The sequence below is a fragment of the Apteryx rowi genome, unplaced genomic scaffold (genome assembly GCF_003343035.1).
Source record: "Apteryx rowi isolate R43461 unplaced genomic scaffold, aptRow1 scaffold_54, whole genome shotgun sequence".
Taxonomy (NCBI): Eukaryota; Metazoa; Chordata; class Aves; order Apterygiformes; family Apterygidae; genus Apteryx; species Apteryx rowi.
This window is the reverse complement of record NW_020450805.1, coordinates 2,543,396-2,567,671: the sequence shown is the minus strand read 5'-3', so window position 1 is coordinate 2,567,671 and position 24,276 is coordinate 2,543,396. Positions and strand designations below refer to the sequence as shown.

General features: G+C 46.5%; 1 protein-coding gene across 1 annotated transcript in view; it reads left to right on the top strand.

The window, feature by feature from the left end:
* XPO5 (exportin 5) overlaps positions 1-23,869 on the top strand; it is a 30,537-nt gene extending 6,668 nt beyond the window's left edge. Inside the window, exons 11-33 of the mRNA XM_026081217.1 lie at positions 792-875; positions 1,329-1,454; positions 1,703-1,793; positions 3,279-3,407; positions 4,176-4,291; positions 5,263-5,418; positions 5,837-5,878; positions 6,511-6,600; positions 8,009-8,208; positions 8,839-8,938; positions 9,862-10,043; positions 15,019-15,119; positions 15,934-16,030; positions 16,575-16,711; positions 17,430-17,527; positions 18,070-18,116; positions 18,516-18,610; positions 19,494-19,556; positions 20,068-20,150; positions 20,913-21,020; positions 21,200-21,337; positions 21,501-21,665; positions 22,203-23,869. Coding sequence (XP_025937002.1) covers positions 792-875; positions 1,329-1,454; positions 1,703-1,793; positions 3,279-3,407; positions 4,176-4,291; positions 5,263-5,418; positions 5,837-5,878; positions 6,511-6,600; positions 8,009-8,208; positions 8,839-8,938; positions 9,862-10,043; positions 15,019-15,119; positions 15,934-16,030; positions 16,575-16,711; positions 17,430-17,527; positions 18,070-18,116; positions 18,516-18,610; positions 19,494-19,556; positions 20,068-20,150; positions 20,913-21,020; positions 21,200-21,337; positions 21,501-21,665; positions 22,203-22,343 — 2,589 coding nt within the window. The 3' untranslated portion in view covers positions 22,344-23,869. The remainder of the gene's footprint in view (positions 1-791; positions 876-1,328; positions 1,455-1,702; positions 1,794-3,278; positions 3,408-4,175; positions 4,292-5,262; positions 5,419-5,836; positions 5,879-6,510; positions 6,601-8,008; positions 8,209-8,838; positions 8,939-9,861; positions 10,044-15,018; positions 15,120-15,933; positions 16,031-16,574; positions 16,712-17,429; positions 17,528-18,069; positions 18,117-18,515; positions 18,611-19,493; positions 19,557-20,067; positions 20,151-20,912; positions 21,021-21,199; positions 21,338-21,500; positions 21,666-22,202) is intronic.
* The last annotated feature ends 407 nt before the right edge of the window (positions 23,870-24,276 follow it).

Here is a 24,276-nt window from a genome sequence, read left to right as displayed (position 1 = left end):
AAAAAACCCTTTGGGGTGTTTTTTTTGGAGGGGGGGGAGGAGGAGGCAGGGGTGCCACAAAAATCCTGGCAAGAATGGACAGCAAACACAGGATGAGTAATTACCTCCGGCAATGGTGACTTCACTTGCTGTTAGTCCATGATGAAGTAATGAGATGGGGATCTGGGTCCTCTGATATGGACTCACTCCAGAGAGGCAGCACTGAGCTGTACAGCTTCAGAATGGGGATCTTGAGGGCAACAGGTCAGGTTACAGTTAGAGAGGAGTAGCAGAAACTCAAATTTATGGCACGTGCTGAAATTTGTTTTCCTGTCAGACCTCCTAGAATGTTATTAGTAAGAGATGTCAATACATTAAATACAGGAAGCATTTGGAGGAGTGGGAGTGAAATCTGAGTGTATTTAAATGCGGAATTCTGCAGTTAAGAACTGCCCCACTTAGCTGGTGCTGGGTGCTCTTGACCCAATGGGAACACAGCTGTGACATACAGCAACAGTCATGGTTATGCAGTTGGCTTTAACTGAACTTGAGGATCTGAGAAGTCAACTTTTTTTCTTTCAAATGAGCATGGTGCTGTCTCTGGCACCTCCAGACTGGTCAGCAAAACTTGCTACTCTTCAAGCTACACCAGTTTCAGAAAAACTCACTTGTTCTACTGTGGTTTCTTCTCCCCTTCTTTACAATCTGTGGCCTTGAATATAGCACACCTGCTTTACTCAGAGACATACCACTTGTGACCTGGCATGACATAAAGTTAGTATTTTGTCTGAAATTGTTTGTCTTCCTAACAGGGCTCAGATTCTGATGTGGAAACCCCAACCAACTTTGGAAAATACCTCGACTCATTTTTAGCCTTCACAACCCATCCCAGCCAGGTATGTAAAGGAATGAAAGTCTTTAATGTAATATGTGTGTGTGTGTGTCTGTATATGAATGTGTGAATGCACAGCTAAATTAACCTATAGAAGACTGCAGAACTCCAGGTGCCACATACTTGACAGCTGGGTAAGGCTTTGCAGTCTCTCCATTTCAACTGAAGATATGTAACGCAAAGCGGTTTCTCCTGTTTCACTGCCCCATTAGGAACAGTGCCTGACACGGAGGTGCTGAGTAGGAATTGCAGCATTTGAAATAAGCCCAAGCATTTATTTAGAGAGATTTTTGGCTTTATGGAAGTTTGGGTTGAGCCTGCAAGGTGCCTTGTCCTCAACAGAATAGTCAGTGTAATTTACTATTGCCTTCTGATTGCAACACTTAAATGTTAGCAGTGGAGATCCCAGCACTGAAAACCTTCTCTGTTCCCACTCTTTCCCCTCTCTTCCCCACAGTTTCTGCGCTCTTCCACCCAGATCACCTGGGGAGCCCTCTTTCGGCATGAAGTTCTGTCTCGGGACCCCTTGTTGCTGGGTATGATTCCCAAGTATCTTCGGGCATCTATGACCAACCTAGTGAAGGTATGTGAGAATTGTGGCCAGGTCAGTGTGAATAGGAGCCTGGGTGAACATGGCCTGCAGATCGTGGGGGAGAAACTGAAATTTTTATTGTGGCTGCCAGAGACACAATCACCAGGCTGCTGAGCAACAGCACTAATCTCAGCATTTCACTGTTTGCTCCTTGCCTTTAGTCTTCATCTCCTTGAAGCTGGTATTAGCTGTGATGGGTGGCTTCTCTTCCTTCCTGACCTTGTCCACTCTGTCTCCAGGTGGGCTTTCCCTCTAAAACAGACAGCCCCAGTTGTGAATACTCTCGCTTTGATTTTGACAGTGATGAGGACTTCAACGCCTTCTTCAACTGTAAGTTGCCCTTGCCCCAGTGCGGATGCCGTTTTCTGTGACTTTCCTCTTATTTTCAGTTGCTGGCTGAGCTTGGAGCCTACCGTGTTGTCTTGGCAGCTGCCAGTCCTATCTTGACACTTTCAGCCTAGATCTTGGAGTTGAGTGAATTTGAGATTTCCTGTGGCAGCTCAGGCATTTCATTTTGGTGGTTCTTTGATAGCATTTGTCTATTACTTTGTCTGCTGGCCAGGCAGGTGGCCAAGTAGCCCTCACTACCTAGTGTCAAAGAAAATGGGCTTTTTGATCGCCTGGAGGAGGAAACATTAGCCTGGAGTCCTGTTCAGTGACTAGAAGAGGAAGGCAGCTTACACAAGATGTTAAGTGTCATTGCTGAAAGGAAATTGTTTTCACCCTGCTGAGAAGCTTCTGCCTCAGTCCCAGTAGTTACGGTTGATCAATGTAAATAGCTGGTCTTAATCATTATCTTAAATCAGCAAAGAGGGAGCCCTTAATTTTTATAATTTTATTTTTGTTTTGTGTTTTACTTCCTGAAAATGAGATTGGTTTTCATTGGCTGGTATAGTCTGGTACGTACTTGGTGGCTGGGAGGATATACTGTATACTTTATTGAATTATATGTTGAGCTATAATAAATTACTTAAATTCTTAGTTTTTACATTTATGTTTGAAGATGTCGAGTGTCGCATTTTTGTATTGCTTATTAGATTAGCTGGGTTTTATTTATGGTATTAAATCTACTTGGGTGGAAATCACAAGGCAGTTAAACGCACAAAGCCAGAATTAGTTTTAGGGAGTTAAATGATCTTGACAGTGTTACATATATAAGAAGATAAAACGGGTTTGAAATACAAAACAAATTTATTTGATAAGCATCTTTTTTAAACAATGCAAGTTTCATCTGTAGTCAGTTGAGCTGATTCTTTTGTGTGGTCCTGTGCTGGAAGATTTTGAAACAAATGGAATTCCTGTTCTTATACTTTACTTTTGTTCATAGCTTTGAAAATGAAAACAAGACTTCTTGGGGTTTTTTTCAAGTTACCATTAGCTTTTCAGCCTAGAACCTGCTATTGACCTGGATTAAGTTAAATAATCTGGGGGGAAAAAATAAGTGTTTAGTTGAAGGAAGTGGTGGTTATCTAATGCTGGTTTAACATCTCAATGTTTCATGGTGCTTTGTAAGCAGCAAATATGTACAGTTTGAGAAATAGAGGCTCAATTGTAGTAAATCTGGGTTTAGGATAGATTTTTTTCATAATTCTTACTACATTTTAACTGTATTTATGTTATTTCATTTTAAAATCCATTTATATCTCTTCAAAAAATTGTCCATGCTGTTTACCATCTAAATGTTTGGGCTTACTGCATAGCTACTGCCAGAGCAACAGTCCAGAATGTTCCCAGGTCCGGAAAGGTGCAGGGTGAGTTTTGGGGAGGGAGCGTTTGTAGCGTCAGCTTGTTGCATGTGTCCAATYTTCACTGCAGCTTTTCGAGCCCAACAAGGAGAGGTGATGAGGATGGCTTGTCGTCTGGACCCTCGAACTGGCTTCCAAATGGCTGGGGAATGGCTGAAGTACCAACTGACAGCTCCTGTTGATACTGGACCCATGAACTGTAAGTTATCTGAGGAAAAAAATATATAAATATACATGTGGGATTTAGCTTCCTTTTCAAGCCAAGAAGCAACTTCCTTGCCTTTTTCCTAAACCACACTTTTTGATGGGGGACCAGGACCCTACATTAGGTTTTCAGGCTTTCAAGGTCTTTGCAAGTTAAAAATAAAAACAAACCCCCACAAAATGAACCTTTTGTAGCCTGCTTCCACAATAGCTACTGTAGAGCCTCAGGCTATTGGGGAAACTCCTTCTTTTCCTTCCCCAAAATCTCTTTGCAAAGCAGATGCATCACTTTCCCTTTGATATAACTTTACAATTATTTGGACCTTGTCATCACTGTAGCATATCAGTTATTTTTTTTCAAGGGAAGTTCAGCCTGACTGGCAAATCCTTCTGTCAGTCACCTTGCTTTCCTCCCCTGAAAGCCACTTGGTGCCCTGCAAGGTCACATTGAGTGCGGTCTTGCCTGCAGTGCTGAATCTGGGCTTGTGGTCCCTCCTTTTCTTTTTGCTTCTGTGATTTGTTGGTGTTGCAGCCTGTAGTATCTTGAAGATCAGACTTGTGGCTCAGGACCTTTCACTTGAGTAGGCAAATCATACTGGAGTACCTTAATTGCTTCCAGTGCATCCCTGCCAGGCATCTGCAGGGAGAAGAGTGTGGCAGAAATACTTGAGCACTAAAATGTTGCATTATGAGAGCTTATGGGGCTGGTGTTGTGTGTGATGGGAGGAGCATGGTGAGAGCTCCAGTGTTCTCTTCCTTACAGCTAAGACAGGCGAAGGTCTCTGCTCCATCTTCTCTCCCTCCTTTGTTCAGTGGGATGCCATGACCTTCTTCTCAGAGAGCGTCATCAGCCAGATGTTTCGAACCCTGGATAAAGACGTATGTGTACCAAATGCTCTTGCCTGCTTTCCTGGCTTGTTCTGAATTGACATGGGTGTTTTTCAGCTGTGTTGTCTTTGAAAATCTTGTAAGCATTTACCTCCATGCAAAAACCCAGATTGTTTGGTGAGTGATTATCCTGAGGAGCAGTGACGCTTTAGATGAGACCAATCTCATACTGGCTTTCTCTGTCAGGTTCTGGATTCTGGATGTCAGGACAGATTCTGTCCTGGTTCTGGATGCTACTCCACAAGAAGTCACAGGAGAGCACTGAGGTGGCATACTTTTACGTAGTGCCTTGCTAGAGGAGAAGAGGACAGCTTAGGTGGAAATTTCCTGAGTTTATTTTTTTAATCATACCCTGATTTGATTTTTCTTTTTTGTGTTTTTAATTCAATGAGAGAAACTCATGCTCAAGGAGTAGGAGATCAGAAGATGAGATGCATTTTCTCTCTGCTGTTTGTTCAACAGCAGACAAATCTGAAGGAAAGCAATTTTTTCCTAGACTCCTGTAAACTGGCGTTTTATTGGATTAAGCTGCTCATGCACTTTAGTTCATCATTCTGATTACAGTAAAATAATTATAAGGGTTGATTTAGCTGATTAAGCATGAAATCTGTTGGAGTGAAAAGGAGAATCAGGAGACAAAATGAGAGAGAGTTGCCTTTCCTAGAGGTGCAAACAATAGTAGGGACTTCAGACTGGCATCTTAAGACTGCCTGAGCAATAATGGCAGTGCTGCTATCCTTTTTCCCTCAGCAAGTACACATAGCATACAGGTAAACTGAGGCCTCCACTGCTTTTCTTTCTGCTTTGAGGACAGCTGTCTTCAACTGAGGGGTTTGATATCGCAGCAGCAGCTCCTTGGCCTGGCTCTAGGAGCTCTAGGATGTATGTTACAGACTGAAGTGCTGAGTGTTGCCTGCTTTTTTCTTTCCTTCTTCTCCCTCTTTTTACCCTACCTCCTGTAGGAAATCCCAGTAAATGATGGCATAGATCTGCTGCAGCTTGTCCTTAATTTTGAAACAAAGGATCCTCTCATCCTGTCCTGTGTGCTCACCAATGTCTCTGCTCTCTTCCCGTTTGTCACTTACCGACCGGAATACCTACCACAAGTCCTTTCCAAGGTAGGCACCTGCAGACCGTGCTAAAATCAAGTAGGTTTTGAGTGGAGTAAGGCCCTTGTACTAGATGGCGTTAATTAATGCTCTTGAGCTTCCTATGAAGCAAGGACTACTCCTTGCATTAAAAACAGGAAAATTGAGATACTGTTTCTCCTTGAACAAGACTCAGTCAACACAAACATAATGTTACAATTTAGGGCTGGGAAACATRAAGTGCACTCTCTGGCCAATAAATACCATGGTTGATTTCAAGGCCTCTTTGTGCTGATGATTCATCTTTCAACTTAGTCAAGGGTTCTTCACTGACTTAATGAAATTGCACCAATATCTTATGATCTGTTCCTTGAGCTCACAATACAAGTGAGTGCTAGATATTAACAAGTGACATGGGTTTTTGGATTTTTCCTCCCTTTTCTCACAGCTGTTTGCTTCAGTTACTTTTGAAGTTATAGAAGAAAGTAAGGTATGTCTGGATTATTCTCTTTTAATATGCTGTAATAGTTGGATCAAATTATATTATATTTTAGAGCATGCAGAGTCTGAAGACTCCACTGTAGTAAGCTTCTCACGTATAGTCCTGCTCCTGGAAAGGGCAGGGGAGTATAGACAATTGATCTCTTCTCTGTTGGCATAGCTTAATAACCTTGGCTTACAAGTTTAGAAGGCCGCAGGCACAGGCCCAAGGCCAATGCACTTGGGTATACAATTCTGTGCTGGCCCTCCTGAGAGTTAAATTCATTGTTAGCTGCTGATACTCTTCAGTGGTTGGCATACGTGGCTGTGAAGGGCAGCTGTAAAACTGCCAGCTGCTTTGGGAATGCTTAGAGTCTTGATATAGTCGATAAGATCCATGACATCCTCACTCCTAGAGCACAGCTTGTCTGGATGTGGGCTTCTTGGGTTGGCTATAGCTCCAGAGGGAATTGGCTTTTGCTATGTGATTGCTTGTGGGCAGGAGAAGGGAGGTGGAAGCGTTTCTTTGATCTGCACTCAACAGTGCAGAAAATTATATGTAATGGATTTGTCTCTTGAAGATACCCTGCATTTGTCTGAACTTTTTGTTTTGTTGCATTGAAGTTTGTTATGTTTGTCCAGGCTCCTAGAACCCGAGCAGTGAAGAATGTGAGAAGGCATGCATGCTCCTCTATCATAAAGATGTGTCGGGATTACCCCCAGCTTGTCCTGGTATGTAAATTCAACTGTCCTAAGGAGCCTTGCTTCAATTTCAGCTGGATTTTGTAGGATTTTCAGTTTCCTTGGCTGCAGCCCCTGTTTTTCTTCAAGGAAACACTTCTGCTGCACAAATATCAACAAAGTGATTTATTCCCCCCACCCACACTCCCCATGCTTGAGTGGTTCTCATGTTTGAGGTAACAGTAAGAGACCTTGGTATGTATTAAGGAAAATTTCCTGCCTGAAGAGTTGAAATGAGTTAAATCCAAAGGAGAAAGGGAGGAGGAGACAGGCAGCACTGGAACAGTTTTATGGGTACATTTGCTGAATTTTGGTTTTGTCATTTATGGTGATCTCGACTGATTCCTTAGCTGAGGACATTAGCCATGACTGATTTCCAGACTTTCTTCTCTTACTTAAAAGAATGAAGGAGCAAAAGGAGAGTATTTGTCTTCTGGATTATCTTGAGGAAGTTAGAAAATACAGACATGGATTATTTACTTTTAAAATCCACCAGCTAATGTTTTGTTTGATTTTGCTGAACCAAGTAGCTCTGAACTCCTTTCTCTAGCATTGTTTGTGTTTGGATGGCTCTAGAGGTATGGGAGCACCAGAGCACATTGCTAGTTTAAACAAATTTTGTGAGACCCTCAATTTGTGCTACAGGTTAATCTCCAGCAGCTGTTTTGAGGATGCTAATTAAGGTCATTTAGAGGTTCCAGTTTGCATTTTGCAACAACTGCCAACAATTAGTGGCTTTATCTTTGTCTCATTCTACTGCTCCCTGAACTCCCCCTTCCCCACAGCCAGCCAAACATCCTCACTGGAAGAGCCAAGGGCCCAGAGCTGCCCCAAAGTATATTCAGATGACTTTGCTGAAGCAGGTGATTCCTGATGCTTGTACGAAGTTACAGGAAGACATGGTTGTGACTAGAGTGTGTAGGGAAGAAACTCAGTCATTCCTATGGAGATGGTGATAACCATATGAACATTTATTAGACTAGTTGTGAGTAAAGAGAGGGAAGACTCCCAAGTCTGGCACTTTAGAGACACGGGAGCAAGGTACTTTCTGCCAGCAAATAAAAGCACCAGAACTATTTTGAGGTGTGACCCTACTGTAACAGATATGACTGCCTAGAGAAGGGAGATTTCCTCTGCTTATGTCAGTCATTCTGGAGACTTAAAGTAAACTGGATGCAGGATGATGATAGAGGGGTAGGGCAGAAAAGAGGCTGTTATACTGGACATTTAGGGTGACCTGAGACTCAGAAGGAGATGGCTATGTAAAGAAAAGGAAACATAGGCATGCTCTTCCAGCTGTTTTTCATAGTTCAGTAAACCTCAGTCCCCACCCCTGCCTCCCCCATTAACACCCCTCCACACCAAACACATGACACTCTTGCTTGGATATTTTTTCCAGCCAAACTTTGAGATGTTGTACAACCATGTGAAGCAGCTGCTCTCCAATGAGCTGCTTCTGACACAGATGGAGAAGTGTGCCCTTATGGAGGCCCTGGTCCTCATCAGCAACCAGTTCAAGGACTATGAGCGGCAGAAAGCTTTCCTGGAGGAGCTCATGGCTCCTGTTGCCAGCTTATGGCTCTCCACAGAGATGCAGAGGTATGGGTCACTGTTGAGGTTTGAGCTGGAGCTATTGCAGAGGTAGCACATGCCTCAATAGGAAATATACATGCCAAATGGGTGGTAGGGTGCCTGGTGACCTCTGCGCTAGGCAGTTGTTGGTTGCTTGAGATAATAGCCCTCTGCTCTTGAGAAGTTGCCAACTGAGTCTAAGTGCTGCTTATTGAAAATTGCTATCTAAGAACTGTTGGAGGTGGTAGAGGGACACTTCCCAGCATGCTCAAAGCATTTGCAGAAAATGGGAAATGAAAGATGCTTTTGCTCATTGCCAGGAAGCTGAGCTGTCCTTACTAAAAGCAGATGGAGGTGTCCCACAGCTCTAGGCAGCAGCCCTGGACAGCTGGGCATGCACAAGAGTTTTCCCAGAAGTACCACCTTTGTAAGGGATTCTAAGGTTTTGGGTCCTCATGGCCCAAGAGAGCTGGAGATGTTTGGAGAGTGCCCAGATCTCTGCTGCTTTTCCTTAAATTTCCATGAACAGTGGGGAGTGCTAGCCAGTGTCTCTAGACTGTTCTGTATTTGTTAAGAAGTTTATTGCTAGCATAAGGCTCTGCTCAAAGTTCCCTGGTACAAACAATAATCCCTAGCACTGTCTCTTTCTGTTGCCAGGGTCCTCTCGGATCCTGAAGCCTTTATCTCCTATGTGGGTGCAGATAACAAAATTGCTGATCCAGTCTTGGAAGATCCTAGTGGCCTGAACCGTTCTAGAGTGAGTATCATTACCAGGAGAGGCTTAATCCTTAGTGAGATGACTCATCTCCTTACAGCCCTCATTTGTGTTGTGGCTACACACAAGATCTCTCCTGATCATCCACTTTTTTAGGGTGCAAATCAGGAGGTTTTTCACACTGCAGAATGACAGGTCAGCTTTTGCCTCTTTGAGCTTTAGTGAGCATGTAGGCCATGCCAAACCAGATGATTCAGCAGAGTGAAGCACTCTGTTCCCTTCTGTTTGTGTGGCAGAGTTAGGTTTGTGGGAATCAATTGGTTAACATGATTTTTGGAAATACGGTGATGTGAACTGTGCTTCTTGAGCCAGGCAGCATGGAAAACATTCTGCTGAGACTGCAGCATGGAATATAATTAAAATTCATCCTAGAAGATTCATGTTGTTTGAGCTTTTAGTGACATGCCTTCACTTCATGGACTGGCTGTAAATGGATTGCTGTCTTTAGGTCTGTGGAAGACGCTGAGATAAAGTCAATAGAGCTCTGCTTGTGCTCTGATGCTAATGCAGTTTGACCACTGTGCGATTGCAGATGTTCATATCCATCCCAGCACATGAAGGAGATGAGGGAGTAATGACATAGACCCTTCCTTTTAGAGGGCACCCCTGCCCTCTAAATGAGTTGTTTGCATACTCATGAGACTTACACATTGATGCTTTGTCTAATACGTTCCTAGGCTGTCCTGCCATGGCCAAGGGTCCCTAAAGATGATGGAATGTATCATAATAGGTTGCTGCATTTTCTTGGCAACAAACCCACCAGAGTTTGTCCTGTCACCATGTTAGGTTCACTGTAGAGTATTCCCCTTGAGATGGGAGGATGACAGGTTTCTCTGAAAATCTATTTATTTGGGTTTTGCTCTGGCGAAGAAATGCTCCCTCCATGTCTCTTCATCTTGTTACAGATAAGCTTTTGTGTGTATACCATTCTGGGAGTTGTGAAACGAGCTCGCTGGCCCGTTGCTATGGAAGAGGCTAAAGCTGGAGGATTCCTGGTTGGGTACATGCCCAGTGGCAGTCCAATCTACCGTAACCCTTGCACTGAGCAGGTCCTGAAGCTTTTTGACAACTTACTTGCTCTCATAAGGTGGGTCAAGTTGACTTGAAATCATTTATGCTGATTTAAGAGTCTCTGAAAGTCAAACGGTGGTAAATATGTGGTATGCTCAGAGCATGTTCTCCTAGTGAAGCCAGCAGGAACACAGGCTGGTGCAGGTGCCCAAGTACTGTTCCTGACTGTTCATAGTGGGGAATGGGACTGGGGAAACTGGAGCCTTCTGAACGTTCATTGGCCTGGCCTACAAGAGTCCATCAAAGCCAATGGGAGCTTGGGCTGGGGTTGCCTCCCCCACCTCCACTGCTATAAATCTGCCATCCAGTTAATCTTTTCTCAACTAACATCTCTGCTCTGCCCTCAGCCCCTACCAGGCCACCTCTCCGGTCACCACCAGGGCAGTCCCAGCTCTCATCGTATCCAGTTTGCATTGTTCTCTCTTCAATGTTAAATTAAGCTGGTTTTGCTGAATATGAAAGCTAGCTTCCTGAAGCACTGTCTACTGTTGAAACCAGTGGATGCATACTCTCAGGCTGTCACTACCTAGCAGTGCCTCTCTGCACTTCACTGGTGTTGTGTACCTCTAGGCCAGCCAGAGGAAGGGGTGAGAGAAAGCAAAAAAGGCGAATCCTGAATAACATATTTCCCAGATTTATAAATGGGGAATCTAGCTCAGGGTAACTGCTGACACTGGGATTTTGCCAGATTATGTGCCTGTTTGTGAGGTAACATTGTGTGTTGAGTACCTGAAAACTGGTGGCTCTGTCTGTACTTGGCAGGAGTCTGCTGGGAAGGAGTGTTTTCAGATCCACTTACATTTTTCAGTTCCCAGGTTTGTGAGAAGGAGACCCTATTACTGCAAGCTCTGTCTAGTCAGGTATGTTTTGTAGTCACTGACAAGTTCAGGACTGCTGCTTCTAGTGAGAAGCAACATGCTGGACTGGTAGCACAAGCACATGCTGTCTTGGCCCATGCAGGCCTCATCACAGAGCTCTGTGCTGCACAGTGGGTGGTACTTTGGCCTGTGGGCAAGGTTGAAGCATCTTGTTGTGGCTGTAGCACAGAGGAGCTGTGCTTGAAGTGTTTTTGTCTTTTATCCTGAAGGCCAAAGACCCTATGGATGAGCTCTTTGGGCAGGTTGTGTGGAGTAGATTTGCCTGAGTAGGGACAGCCTCATGCCAATTCTTGCAGAGCATGGAACGTGCTCCATATTGTGGGAAACCAGTTAAACCAGTGCCCAAGGTTTGAACAGGTTGCAATGGACAGGATTTTTGCTGGCACAGTTGCTGTTCTTGCCAGAATTGGTGCATTGTTAAAAATGCTTGGGATCCCTGTTATGACAAGCTGAGGAAACTAAATTACGCCCTCCTCTGTCAAACTCCTACTGCACTACTTGTAAAGAAGCAGAAATGCTGTGTCTGTTTGTTTACCACCTCCAGGAAAATGCACAAGCTATGATCTGTTGCCAGTGCTTCCCCATCAACACAAAGGAAGAGGCTCCTTTGCTGTGTTTTGAGCTAATGCATCTGTGTTGTTCAAGCTTCTCTGTTGCAGACCAAAATCTCCATTTTAGGATTTTTCTGAGTGATTGGTAACATACTGGAGTGGCTTGCACTTCACTCAGGAATCCAGGCTTTCCCAAAGGAGTTACATAAGGCTGGGTACTCCAAGAAGAACAGCTGATGTATTGAGAGCAATAGATCCTCCACTTGATACTTTTCCAGGCTGCTGCTGGATGTAGAGGCCTCTGTGTGACACCTGCAGGCTCACAGTTGTTCAGCTTAAAGGCTTCATGATGCTTATGTCTTTCTGGAGAAGTTGGAGCTTGTAATCAGCCAGCAAAAATCACACCAGGGGCTCCATAGCACATTTTTCATGTACTGCTTCTGAGGACCTTCTTTTAATATGGATTGCAATCTGTAGCAGCCCGTCAGAGATGGGAAGCGCAGAGCTCAGAGGAATGCTGGCTGGAAGGACTGCCTGTGTTGAGGATGCTTTCAAGAACATAGTTGCATTATTTCTTGGGGAGGGAGGCTTCTCTCAGCTCTGTGCCATTAACTCTCTTGGGGACACAAGCCAGGTCCAGTGTTGCTTATGTACTGATGCAGGAAGTGGGGGAAGAAGTCCCTCACAGATTGTATTGGTTGCTGTGGGAGAAGATCTGCAAGCAGCAGCTGCACAGATCCTCCTAAGTCAGGCACCGGTGTGCAAAGAAAGGGCATTTGCCACTTTGCTGAACTGCTGGCTGTGCTGATCTCTGGATGTTGTGTGGTGTTTTATGCTGTGTCTGCAGATAGAAACAGTGCAAGTTGATAAGCCATTGGGTCTGCACCAAGGTAGGCACTTTGGAGATAGCTCGTGGTTGAGACCAAAGAACCAAGAGGAATGAGAGGGAGCCCAAGCAGTGAGGAAAATAAGGCAGTTTTGAGTGGCATAGACAGAGTGGTGCTTTCCTTGCCAGCCTGTCTTTTTGTGTCTATCCGTGTTTGTCTCTATGGTAGCCGAATTTGCTGAATGATCATGGGGCTGCTTTGTTCATCACTGCTTGCAGGTTTCTGAATGATGGTTTTCCTTTCCTTTGTGGTACCTCATTTCATCTAGCTGTTTTCTAGCTTCTAGCTTAAATTTGCTAAAAATTTTTCTTTCCTGAGTTTAAATTCAAATCACATCAGTCTCCAGCCACCAATGCAATTTCTGCCTTTAGAGAAAGACACACCTCTGGAGTCAGCAGATGCATGGACTGATCTGTGCAGCACCTTTGTTGTGCTGGGATTTGCTCATGTTTTATTGCAAATGGACTAGTCAGGCTCAGCAAATGCTTTGCACGGACAAAGACTTTTTTAGAACTTCTCTTGACGAGATGCTGACATTACTGTGGCATTAATATCGGTGGCAGAATGGTTGTACGGACATGGGATGCTGTGAGAATTTCTAGTACAGACAGCTCCAGCTGTGAGTCAAGACTTCTTCAAGCATGGACGCTGGACTGTCTTAAAGGATTCATCCTCTGGCCTATAAGCCCACATCTCGAGAGCAAAGACATCCTTTTCAGCAGAGCTGTGACCATCTCTGAAAATACATTCCCCACACCTTGTCATATCCTTTGCTTGTCTTATCTGAATTATAAATGTCTCTTGAATTTTGTTTTTCCATGTTCTTCTATGTATGGGATGCCCAGGAGTGCTGCTTGCTGCTGAGAGTCTCAGCTGGACTGTGCCTAGGGGCTACATCTTCGTCATGTACAGGGGATGTTGGATTTTTTTTTTTTTTTTTTAACTCCCACGGGGAGCAACTGATTAGCCATGTTCTCTCTGTTACCACTGGGACCTTCCTGCGGTGTAAATTAAGGGAGACTGGCCTGTGAGCAAATATCTGCTCTCCCAACTGTCAGACTTGAAAAAATGCTTCAAGGACTCTGAGACAACTAAGGACCATGACTGCAGCTTCAAGACGTGACTGTCTGACCCATTCTGTTGGGATTAGAGCAGTCAGATTTCAAGGTTCACTGCACAGTTCTGCAGTCCTGGGTTTGCCCCACTACCTTTATGCCCAGTGTGAGGCAAAGCCAACTTTGGCATGGAGCAGGCGGGAGACATAAAAGAGGATATGATTTTAGGAGCTAGGTTGCAGGATAGCATCAAGCAGAAATGCAGAGTTTTCTGAGTCAGTGGAACAACATTATCCAAACTTTTGGAACCTGGGCTTCTCCCTGACTCCTGCTGAGAAATTAAAACCAGCTTCTGCCCCTTTGAGGCCTGTTGCATGGTGGTAGATCCAGCCCAGAATGAGAGTATGAGTGGTTAAGAAGTCATTTGTGTAGCTCTTTCATACAAAACTTACATACTTGCCTTCCTCACATGCAGTGAGCAGGGAAGTATTTAACGCTGGCAGAGAGAAATGGGATAGTTGCCATTTCGGAGCTAACTCAGGCTCTCTGCAAACTCAGGCAGACGTCACTGCATCGGGGTGCCAGGATTGTGAACAGAGACCTTCAAAAAAAAAAATCATTAAGACATGAGTGAAAGCTGAGACTCTGGAGAACATACTGAGGTCTGTCCACGCTCCCTCCCCCCAGCCATTCCCACGCACCCCCCCCACCCTGCTTTGGGAAACGCTGCTCTAGGGGGAGATACTGAGTTGCCCTTGATCACCTCTAGCAGCAGGTACAATGGCATTGCAGTTTTGGAGGAGGCTGCAGGATTTGTGCTGTGTGCAGCTGGCGACACCCAGAGTGGAGGTCTGAGGTCTCAAAGGAGAGAGGTAGGTGAGAGAGACACCCCCCGCCAAGTCCAGCTCTGAAAGTCAGTACCCTGGCTAAGAGGGGACCCATTTTGGCCTGGATGGCAAGAACCAGCCACCCGTGGCTGAATTGGCGTTCCTCACGGAGAGCTGACCATGGCTGCCTCCTGATTATGTGGAATTGTTCCCAGTCGGATGCGTTTTCCAGGGGGCATGTGTGTCTGCCATGAGTAACGCCTATATTGGACTGAAGTTCTCCCTAGAGTCCCTCCAGTGCCGCCTGCCATTCTGGGGACTGTGACCCATCCCTGGGGGGCAGTGTGTGTATTTTGGAGCTGGAACAGCCTCTCCCGCCGTAGGGGCCTTAGGTGCAGAAGATCTTTTGAGATTACAGAATCCGTGTCTGTCAGTTTTTAAAATACATTCTCTGATCCCTTTGGCCAAGCTAATAAGCTGTTGCCAGCATCAACTGGAGAATTGCTGGGAGTTTACTGCCAGCACTTGCAAGGGGTGGGGTGAACTGAAGGAAGTGGAAGGGGCAGCCAGGAGCTTCAGGACATGAGGTGGAGTCACTCCACGTCTCTGTCGGGTGAGCTTCCCCAATATTTTTGCAGGTGGGGAAGGGGGATCCCATGCACACGTGCTTGGTCTCACCTTCCTCATCGTCTGCCACAGAGGAGCTGTTCACAAGCTGAAGGAGAGGATCCCACTGTCAAGGGCAAAAGGGGTTGACCCACACCAGTATAAACCAAGTGCTCTTCTGTTTCAGGACTCACAACAATCTCTACATGCCAGAGATGGTGGCTAAGCTGGGGGAAACATTTGCAAAGGCCTTAGACATGCTGGAGGTGGAGAAGAATGCCATCCTAGGTAAGGAGCTTCTCTTCAGGAGGAATGTGTGGGATCCCTGAGTGCTCATGGAGAGACCTTTCCTACGGGGCATGAACTGTGTCCTGCACTCTGGCCTTGCTGTTTGTTTCTAGCTGCTGTATTAAAATGAGGCTTTTGGAGCCTTCTTAAAAAGAAGCTTGAGCTTGTGAACCCAGAAGGCTTTCCAGCAAAGCAAAAGTGGGTGGCCTTGTGGCCAAGGTATGGACCTTGACTCTGGAAGCTGAGGTTTAATTTCAAACTCTGCCAGAGAGTCAAAGACTGGTGAAGTTGCTTTGTTTTTCYTGTCTCTGTTTCCTATCAGTAAAATAAGGACATGCTTCCTTTACCTGTTTTCTGTCATCTGTAAACTCTCTCTCTTTCTGTGAGCTACTGCACATAAAGCAGCAGAGCCTTGATCTCTGGAGATTTACTGATACCATGGTTCAGCAGTAACATGCGTCCCCCAACAAAGATGAATACAAATCTGCAGGGATGGGCTGTTAGAGGAGCTGTAGAACTGTCAGCTTTGTTTCTGACTGGATTCTGATGGCTCCAGTAAGTTTTGTTTTGGAAGAAGGCAGGGCTATAGCAACCTTAGCTGGAACACCTTTACTCTGGGTACAACCAGTTGAAACTCAGCTGACCTCTACAGTTCTCCCCCAGGGTTGCTACATCTTGTCCCTTTTGGCTGCATGTGACCTTGCTGAGCATTTCCCTCACTGCCATCAGGCCTGGCTGGCTGGGGCCTGTCCTACGCATTGTGAAGGATGCACTGTGCTCTTATTAATGAAGCTGGCTTTATTCTTTCCCACAGGTCTCCCTCAGCCTCTGCTGGAGCTTTATGATTCTCCTGTTTACAAAACGGTCTTAGAAAGGATGCAAGGCTTCTTTTGTACCCTCTACGACAACTGGTAAGAGCACCAGAGCTCCCACACGCAATCTGACATTGCATAGCTGGTGCAGGAAGCCATTGCTGGGTGCAGCCTAGTTCTAGACTTAGACTTCTCAAGTGCGCTGTATCCCATAATCTCTTAAGTGCTAGGAGCAGTGGTGAACTACACTTAACAGTTGCAACCCACCACACACACATGGAACATAGTTGCTAGAAGAAGTACCTCAAATGTGGATCTGCTTGTAACTCTTGCACAGGTGGCTAGTAGGGTTGGAACGCCCATTCCATATCCTGACCTAGTTTGTTTCTTTGCTTTTAATCCCGTGTGTTAGGATACAACATCAGCACTTGAAAGTGTGTGTTACTGTTCAGATGTTTAATTCATTGTCTTTTCTGCAGGTATCCTAAAGGGGAGATCCTATGCTAAAATTTCTCTGTACTGTTTGCATAAGAACGTGGCAACTATCTAATCTCAAAATGATAGCACTTGCAGCCTTTGCCAGGTCAGAGGCATGGTACCTGCTATCCAGCACAGCTGCAAGTAACTTGGTTTTGCATTGTAGTTTCCACATCCTGGGAAATGCAGGCCCCTCCATGCAGCAGGATTTCTATACCGTTGAGGGTCTCGCCACCCAGCTCCTCAGCTCAGCTTTCATCAACCTCAACAACATTCCTGACTACAGACTGCGTCCTATGCTCCGTATCCTTATGTCACTGTTTCAGGCCAGCTAGGAAAGCTTTGAGCATGTAAATCTAAAACCTGCTGGCTTTCTGGCATCATTTTCAGTATGGCCTAGACAAAGAAGGATGTTTGGGAAGGTAGGCAAACAGGGATACACATGGCGTGGCAGAGGTGTCAGCCTAGCAGGGCATGAGCAGGAACAGCAGTGCATGGGGTCAGAGATGCATACAAAGGATTTGTGCTGTCCTGATGCACCATGAGAGGTGGGGATTGCCTTTTGAGGAGCAAGGGGGCTTGGATAGTGTAGGCGTTTGGCAGTATGGTGTCTGACTCAGTGCTTGCATGGGAGACCATCTGGAGTCCCCAGCCACTTTCCAGGGCTTGGACATTCAGTCCACAGCTAGGAAATAGGCACTAAGTACCTTCCTCTTGGCTTTCTCAGCTGAACTGTCAGGAGAGGAGGCTGAACACCTTACACTTGTGTAGAGATGCCACTTGTTAATTCAGGGCTGTGGCCAGCTGGGTTTAAAGGTGTATCTTTTACTTCATGGCTGGACCAAGTCCTTGGCATTTCCTCCCACAGCCTGATAGGTGATGTTGCTTGCAGTGTTGTTCAGTGAGCAATGAGTAGCTGTTAGCACTGGGAGGCAGGGAGCAGGCTCTTTGCCTCTCCTAGAAGAGGAGCCGTGGCAGCCAGCCACACGCACTGGGTCTCTTCCTTAACTGCTCTGTGCAGGTGTGTTTGTTAAGCCCTTGGTACTCTCCTGCCCTCCAGAATACTATGAAACCCTTGTCTGCCCCATGCTGGGACCACTCTTCACGTATCTGCATGTGGTAAGAAAACAGCTGGTTTGATGCCTGTTCCTGGGCAGCCTGGGCTCCTTGTAGCAGCTGGCAGCAACATGTGAGAATGTCTGCATCTCTCCAAAGCCAGCCGGGGCAAGGGCACAGCCCTGATACTTAATGATTTTGATATTGTCTAGGGGGGCTTTTGAGGTGTGTTGAACTCTGGCTGTCCCACTGCACCCCTTGTTGTGAATTCAAATTTGTGGATGTCAACTCCTCAGTCTTCAGCCATGAGAATTTCTATAAGGGTCTTCTTGCCTGCATCCCCTCATTTTCCTGACAGCTCACTCGGATTCCTAGAGCCAGCACAGCCACAACAGCTTTCTGGCTCTTCACTACAGTTAACTAGCAGTTCCTGTCCTGTTCAAAGTCGGGCTTAGGATGAGAGCTGTATTAGAAACTCTTACAAGTGTTTCTGTCAGCAGTTGTCACTGCTTCCTAGTGAGTAGTGCTTGGGCATCTTTACATTGTATCCAGGATGGCTCCTTAGAAAGTTATTGAATCTTCCCTTTTGTCTTGGTCTTAAACAGAGGTTGTCTCAGAAATGGCAAGTGATCAACCAGCGAAGCATGCTTTGGTAAGCTTCATCCCTTGATGAATACTGGAAGGGGAAAATGGGTAGTGGGCTGGAGCTTTGGTCTTTCACGGGCCCTTTTGCCCTGGGGATGGGAACAGGCCCACCAGCAGAGCACTGAAAAACACTGGTCCTTCTGGAACTTTGACTTAGCTTGCAGCTCCTTGATTTTGCTTTTGGACTTGCTAATAACAGATAATGCTGGTGAGGAGTTTGCTCAGCCCATCCTATTCCTGGTCACAGTTGCACCTCAGTAATCCCCACCTCACCAAGGGAGTGGTGGTCTTAGCTAGTCCTCGGTCTCACTTTCTGTTTATCCTGATGGTGACTCACTCCTGTGCTTGGATAGAAGGGATACATTAAGACACTGGCTCCCCTCACACTAAAACCTGTTCTCCTCAGTGAGGATGATGCTGCAGACGACAATCCTGAGTCTCAGGAGATGCTTGAGGAGCAGCTGGTCAGGCTGCTGACCCGTGAAGTCATGGATCTCATCAGTAAGTGAAACTAAGCTAGGTCCACTGGGATGTTTGGGAAATTTGCCCTGGAGAGGACTACAGGTATTTTCAGTTTGCAGTAAAACTTACAGCTAGTAGAGATTAACATAATCCTTAGAAGCCAGATATGAGACAGTAAACCCTGTGAAAATCTTACCTAAACCTAGTAAGAGCTCAGTTTACAACCTTCAGAAGAAAGAGCATTGTCTTCCTTTTGTTTTGTTGGCATCTAGGGCTCCATGTTTTTGGCGCTGTCACTGTAGGAGTCCAGTCCTCCTTTGGAATCTGGGTTCTTCCTTTCTGTACCCTGGAGTCAGATACATGATGTTGATTTGTGGACAACCTGAGCATAGAGCARTTTTGTTGCTGGCATTTGCCATGTCTCCAGCCAGTCAGAAAGAGAGTTCCTCCCCACAAGCAGATCTCCTTTGTATTCCCTTTCTCCAACTTCATGTTTTTGCCAGTGTGGTTTTGAGCAGAGAGACTGGAAAAAATTAACTCCACATAGAGATTACAGGGTGTCAACCTTGCACCTGCCTTCTTGATTAGCCTCGTTGCTGTAAAATGCTGCTTTCCTCAGGTTCTAGGCTTCAAATGATTTTGCACATTCTGGTTCTCAGTAGTTTAAAGCAGCCACCTTGCAGCAGGTTCCAACAGGAAGGATACTGTGAGCGGGGTGTTTCAGACTTCCAGTTAGTGCAATATTTGGCTTTTATACTGTGCTTTCAGGTTCTTCAGATACTGTGTAAAGAACAAGGTCTAGGGAGAGCTGGGGGGAGCTTGAAGCAGTTGTCAGCCCATCAGATTATGCAGGATAATCTCTGCATGTCCTGAAGTAGCATCTTCCCCTTTCTGTTCCTCTGACCTGCAATTGTTTTTGCAGCTGTTTGCTGTGTTTCTAAGAAAGGTGCTGAGCATAACACTGCTGCTACTGTAGAYGGAGACGGTGAGTAAATGCCCACCTTTGCCTTTTCCCTCTTGGTGTGTGCTAACACTTTTCCCATTTCTTAAAAGGGAGACCCTGGCCTGTTACTGGAGGTTGTGTGAGAGGGGTGGAGGTTTGGTACCAAGCCTTCAGCTTGGATTCTGCCACACTTCTTGTCTGGGGGCTACACAAAAAACAGGTCTAGCCTAGGGACAAATGTTCTGCTGTAGAGCTCACAGGTAGCATGTGGGAAATCAAGTTGTTGGAGCAGCTGCTTCTTAAGGTACCAAGAGGAGGGCTGAGGAGACAAGGGATGTGCACAGTCATCTTTTTAGCTGGAGAGTAGCTAGTTGGGTGCCCTTCCTGCCTCACAATGGCTGGGTGCTTCCTGCTTGGGGAGAGAGATGTTCTGGCAAGATGTGCCAGTGTACTGATTGTGTGTGCTGTCCCCTGGTTCCCAACTCAGTTCTCCCTGTACTCCTCAGTCCTGGGGACGCCACACTCACACTGCTGCCTCTTCTTTGCTCTGCAGATGATGAGGTGATGGCCACAGAGGTGACTCCTCCTGCCAGTGCAGAGCTTACTGAGCTTGGCAAGTGTTTGACAAAGCAGGAGGTAAGGGCACGTGCTCTAACTTGTACCATCCTTTTTCTGCAGTCCTTGTCACACTTGTCTGCAGTGCAGCCAGACACTGCTACAAAGATCTAGTCTGCCTGAGCATTCCCCACTGTGAGAATCAGTCTGGCAGGAACATCCTTGTTTTTAAGAGCCCTGTTAGTTGTTGCAGAAGCCACAAAGCACTCACACGTCAGGATCTGGTATAACATGTAGCTAAAGTGTTTCAGACCCTCTGTGGCCTTCTATGTGGTGAGGCACTGGGCATTCAGCCCCCCAGGGTGTTCCCTGGCCCTGCACCCATCCTGGGTTTCAGTCTTCACAAGGAAGAACTTCACAGTAGCTCTTTTTTTCTGTAAGATCTCCCAGAGCTGGCACAGCAGTCAGAAGTGTTACCACAACCCACCATGCAGAGTATCTTCACCCACATACCTCTGTACTCCTCCTTGTCTGTAAATGCCTCAGAAGCTTTGGCACTGACTTGAGCAGCTGGTGAGCACTGGGAGCGCTCTGGGGCCTTCCCAGAAGGGATGAAGGGAGCAGGTTTGCCTGCAGTTGGTTCCTCATGGCTGCTATTGTGCACACCTGAGTGCCTTTGAACACCTTCTGCTGGAGCAGCAGCAGCAGCAAGCAGGCTTCTCAGACCATACCCCTGTGGAGGTCCTTCAACTTCCTTGGGCTGTCTCTTGGCTCCCTTCAGACATGAATCCTCAAGGTGGGAAATAATTCTTCTGACTGGTTTACCTGCTGACTCCTTTTCAGGATGTTTGCACTGCTCTGTTAATCACTGCCTACACATCCCTCTCCTGGAAGGACACCCTGTCGTGCCAAAGAACCACCACACAGCTTTGCTGGCCGCTGCTCAAACAGGTACCTCTGGGAGAAAGAGGGAACTAGTTCTGGCACAGTTGAGAGAGGAAGCTCTGAATGCAGTGAGAGGCATGGATGCTCCATCCCTGGGCACCTTCTCCTTGGGAAAAGTAAATTGCTGGAGAAAGGCAGTCATGTATCAGTATCCTGCTTCTGTGCTGACAGTGCCTGTTCCCCAGGTGCTCCCAGGAAACCTGCTACCTGATGCTGTGTCCTGGTTCTTCACGAGTGTGCTGAAGGGGTTACAGACGCACGGGCAGCACGATGGCTGCATGGCAGCTCTTGTCCACTTGGCTTTCCAGATCTACGAGGCCTTGGTGAGAAACTGTGCTCTCTGTCAGGATGCCAGGTTGGCTGSGGAGGGGTAGAAAACTAATCCTGTGCCAGCTTGGGTCAGGGAAGCAGAGGTGCTAAGGGCCCCCTTAGGAGGGCAGGACGGCTCCTTTAGCAGAGCTGTGTTGACCATCCTTCTCCCTGCAGCGTCCTCGCTATGCTGAGCTGAGGGCAGTGATGGAGCAGGTCCCAGACATCCAGAGGGAATCTTTGGAGCAGTTTGAGTCAAAACTTCTCAACCCAACACTGCAGAAAGTGGCAGATAAGCGCCGGAAGGATCATTTCAAGCGCCTCATCACAGGCTGCATTGGGGTAGGTGATATCCTAGAGCAAAATGAACCTGTTTCCTTTCACATCCCACAGAAGTGACTGGGAAACCAGCCTGCCTGCCTCTACCCAGCATGTCCCTTTCCAACCAGGAGGTTGTTGCAGCGTATTCTCAGGATTTGTACTGGGTCTCTTCAACCTGGAGCTAGGGTGGGGGTGGTAACACTGACTGAGCAGCACCTCCAGCAACAACTTCTCTCTGCAAGGCAGTGGGTACTTATGGGGGACAGGGCGTTCAAATGTTTGAACAAAGCTGCTAGACAGTTGCAGGGCTTTAGTGAGGCTGGTGAGGCTGGAGTCTGAGGTGTTGAGTTAGAGTCCCGGGCGTGTGGTGCAGTCTACATTAGTGGTTACCATAGATGCCCTGGCACTTTGGGATTCTCTAAAACCCAAGCAGGGGGTGTGGGTCTAGGGATTGCTCAGAAACTAGGGCCTGCCTCTGAGATGCAAGTAGGTTGCGCTTGGGCTGAGTGGGCCTGTGAAGGCAGTAATGACTAAAACCTGCCTGTCTGTCCTCTCCAGAAGTCTCTCGGGGAGCAGTTCCGCAAGGAGGTTCATATCCGGAACCTCCCATCTCTCTTCAAAAAGGTGAAGCCATCACTGGAGACAGACGTGCTAGAGAATGAGGATGGAGAGGGCCTCACTGCACTCTTTGAGCCCTGAGCCAGGGACACTGCAGCCATCTTCTCCCCTACCTTATATTTTGTCTCTCCTCATAGTAAGCACATTAGGTTCTCCCTGTCATCTCCACRAGCATTCACCCGAATAAAGCCCCTTACAGGTCCTGTCCTGTTCTCCCTACATGGGGATGGGGCCTGGGGTGGCATTTGATCCAGTCCGTTAAGCTTTTCTGATTCCTTCCCCTCCCCTCCGAGTATTAGCTACTCTAGACTTCTGCTTCTCTGCAAGGTGGAAGCTGAGCCTACAGACTCCATTAGGTAAAGCCTGGTCATTCTCTAGCCTTGGGTGTCTCTAACTCCACCCCTTCATCCCTTGGCATTTAGGAGTAATGCAAAAAGCAGAATAGTGCCCCATCTGAAAAGGGGCTGCCCTAACCTTACCCTGGGTGGCAGTAACCAGGCTTTGCAGGGAACACATCAGACACTCCTGTCATGCCCATAGGTGCTTGTCCCTAGTGGACTTGTCTTCTGATGAATCTGTTTCCCTTCTGGACTCTGAGAGCCCTGGGCTGAGGGCTGTGTGCCAGCAAGCCTTGCAGTGCTCTAGGCTCTCCCTTGAGTTCAGTCTTCTTAAGGTGCAGCTCCTCTCTGGAAGGAGGCAGACACTGTCGTCATGTATGTATGTTCATGTGTCTTGTTCTACCCAGAGCCAAACGGAAGGCTTTTGCTTTGTGCCAGCCTTTACATCTCTCAGGAGCAGGACAGGAATTTTTTTTTAACCATGCCTTGTAGACTAGAACATGGCAGTGCAGGTACACAAAATCTGGACCAATAGCTGAAGCACCTGCAAACCAAAAGGGATCAGCCCACCCTGTCACTGTGGAGGTGACAGTAGCCTCTACTTTTACCCAGTATGGTACTTGTCAGAGGATTGCATGGCATGGCAGGAGGTAGTAGGGTTTTATAATGCTGTTTACGGGAGAGAAGCCTGGCCAGAAACTGGGTTTTGGAGGAGGTGGGAATCAAGCAAACCACTCCAGGCTGCAAAGCTGGTTATTCTTATGTGATAAATGGTTCATTCAATCTATTATAACATTAGCACAGTGGTACAGGAGCTGGGACAGTCTGTCCAGAACTAGCTGGTGGTTTTGCCATTCAGGAGACAGAGGAAGTAATAAATCACGAGGGGAACAAAGGTAGTGTCTCCACTAGGTTGGACTGGACAGAAAAGCTTGGCTTAGAAGAGGGTGGAGGGGGCTGAAAGGAAGGGCAGGCCTGAGGAAATCCACTCACCCTCCTGCCCCTGCTGTTCCACCAGCACCTTCCAATTTCTTCCTGGCCTCAACTTTTTCTAAACTCCTGAGCTAACATGGCTCCTGGCTCTAGCAAAGGCTGGGTGTATTTATTGTGTTGTGGTATTTTTAACATTCTGTGACTTCATGCTAGACACAAGGGGGTTTTTTAAATGGTTTTTAGAACCTTTTTGTAGGAATGTTTAAATCTGAAGCTGTCTCTGAACTGGTTGTGTTACACCTCTGAATGTCAGTAAAGCTATTCCAGTTTCATACATATGGTGTCATGATTTCATTTTATTCTAGCTGCTTCAATAAAAGCTGAAGCCTTCCTAAGGGTTGTTCAGCATACCTTATCCCATCTGCTAGAAGGGAGGCACCTTTGCTAGTAGTCAGTGTAAATTGGGAATTGTCACATGTCAATAATCAGGATGGGGATGCACCCTCCCAGACTAGCTAATTAAATTAGAAGGCAAGGAAAAAGATGCATTTAAAAAGTATTAGTTGATCAGTCAGAGCTGGCTTATCTTAATTCTACCACAGCTGCTGTGTTCAAAGCTTGAAGGGTACATGTTTACAAAGAATGCTTTGACATGGCTACAGAAGACAAAGCATGCCTTGAAAACGCAAGGAATGGCAAGTTTAGTATTGTTGCCTTACAATAGATGCAGGAGCTTGTAAGGA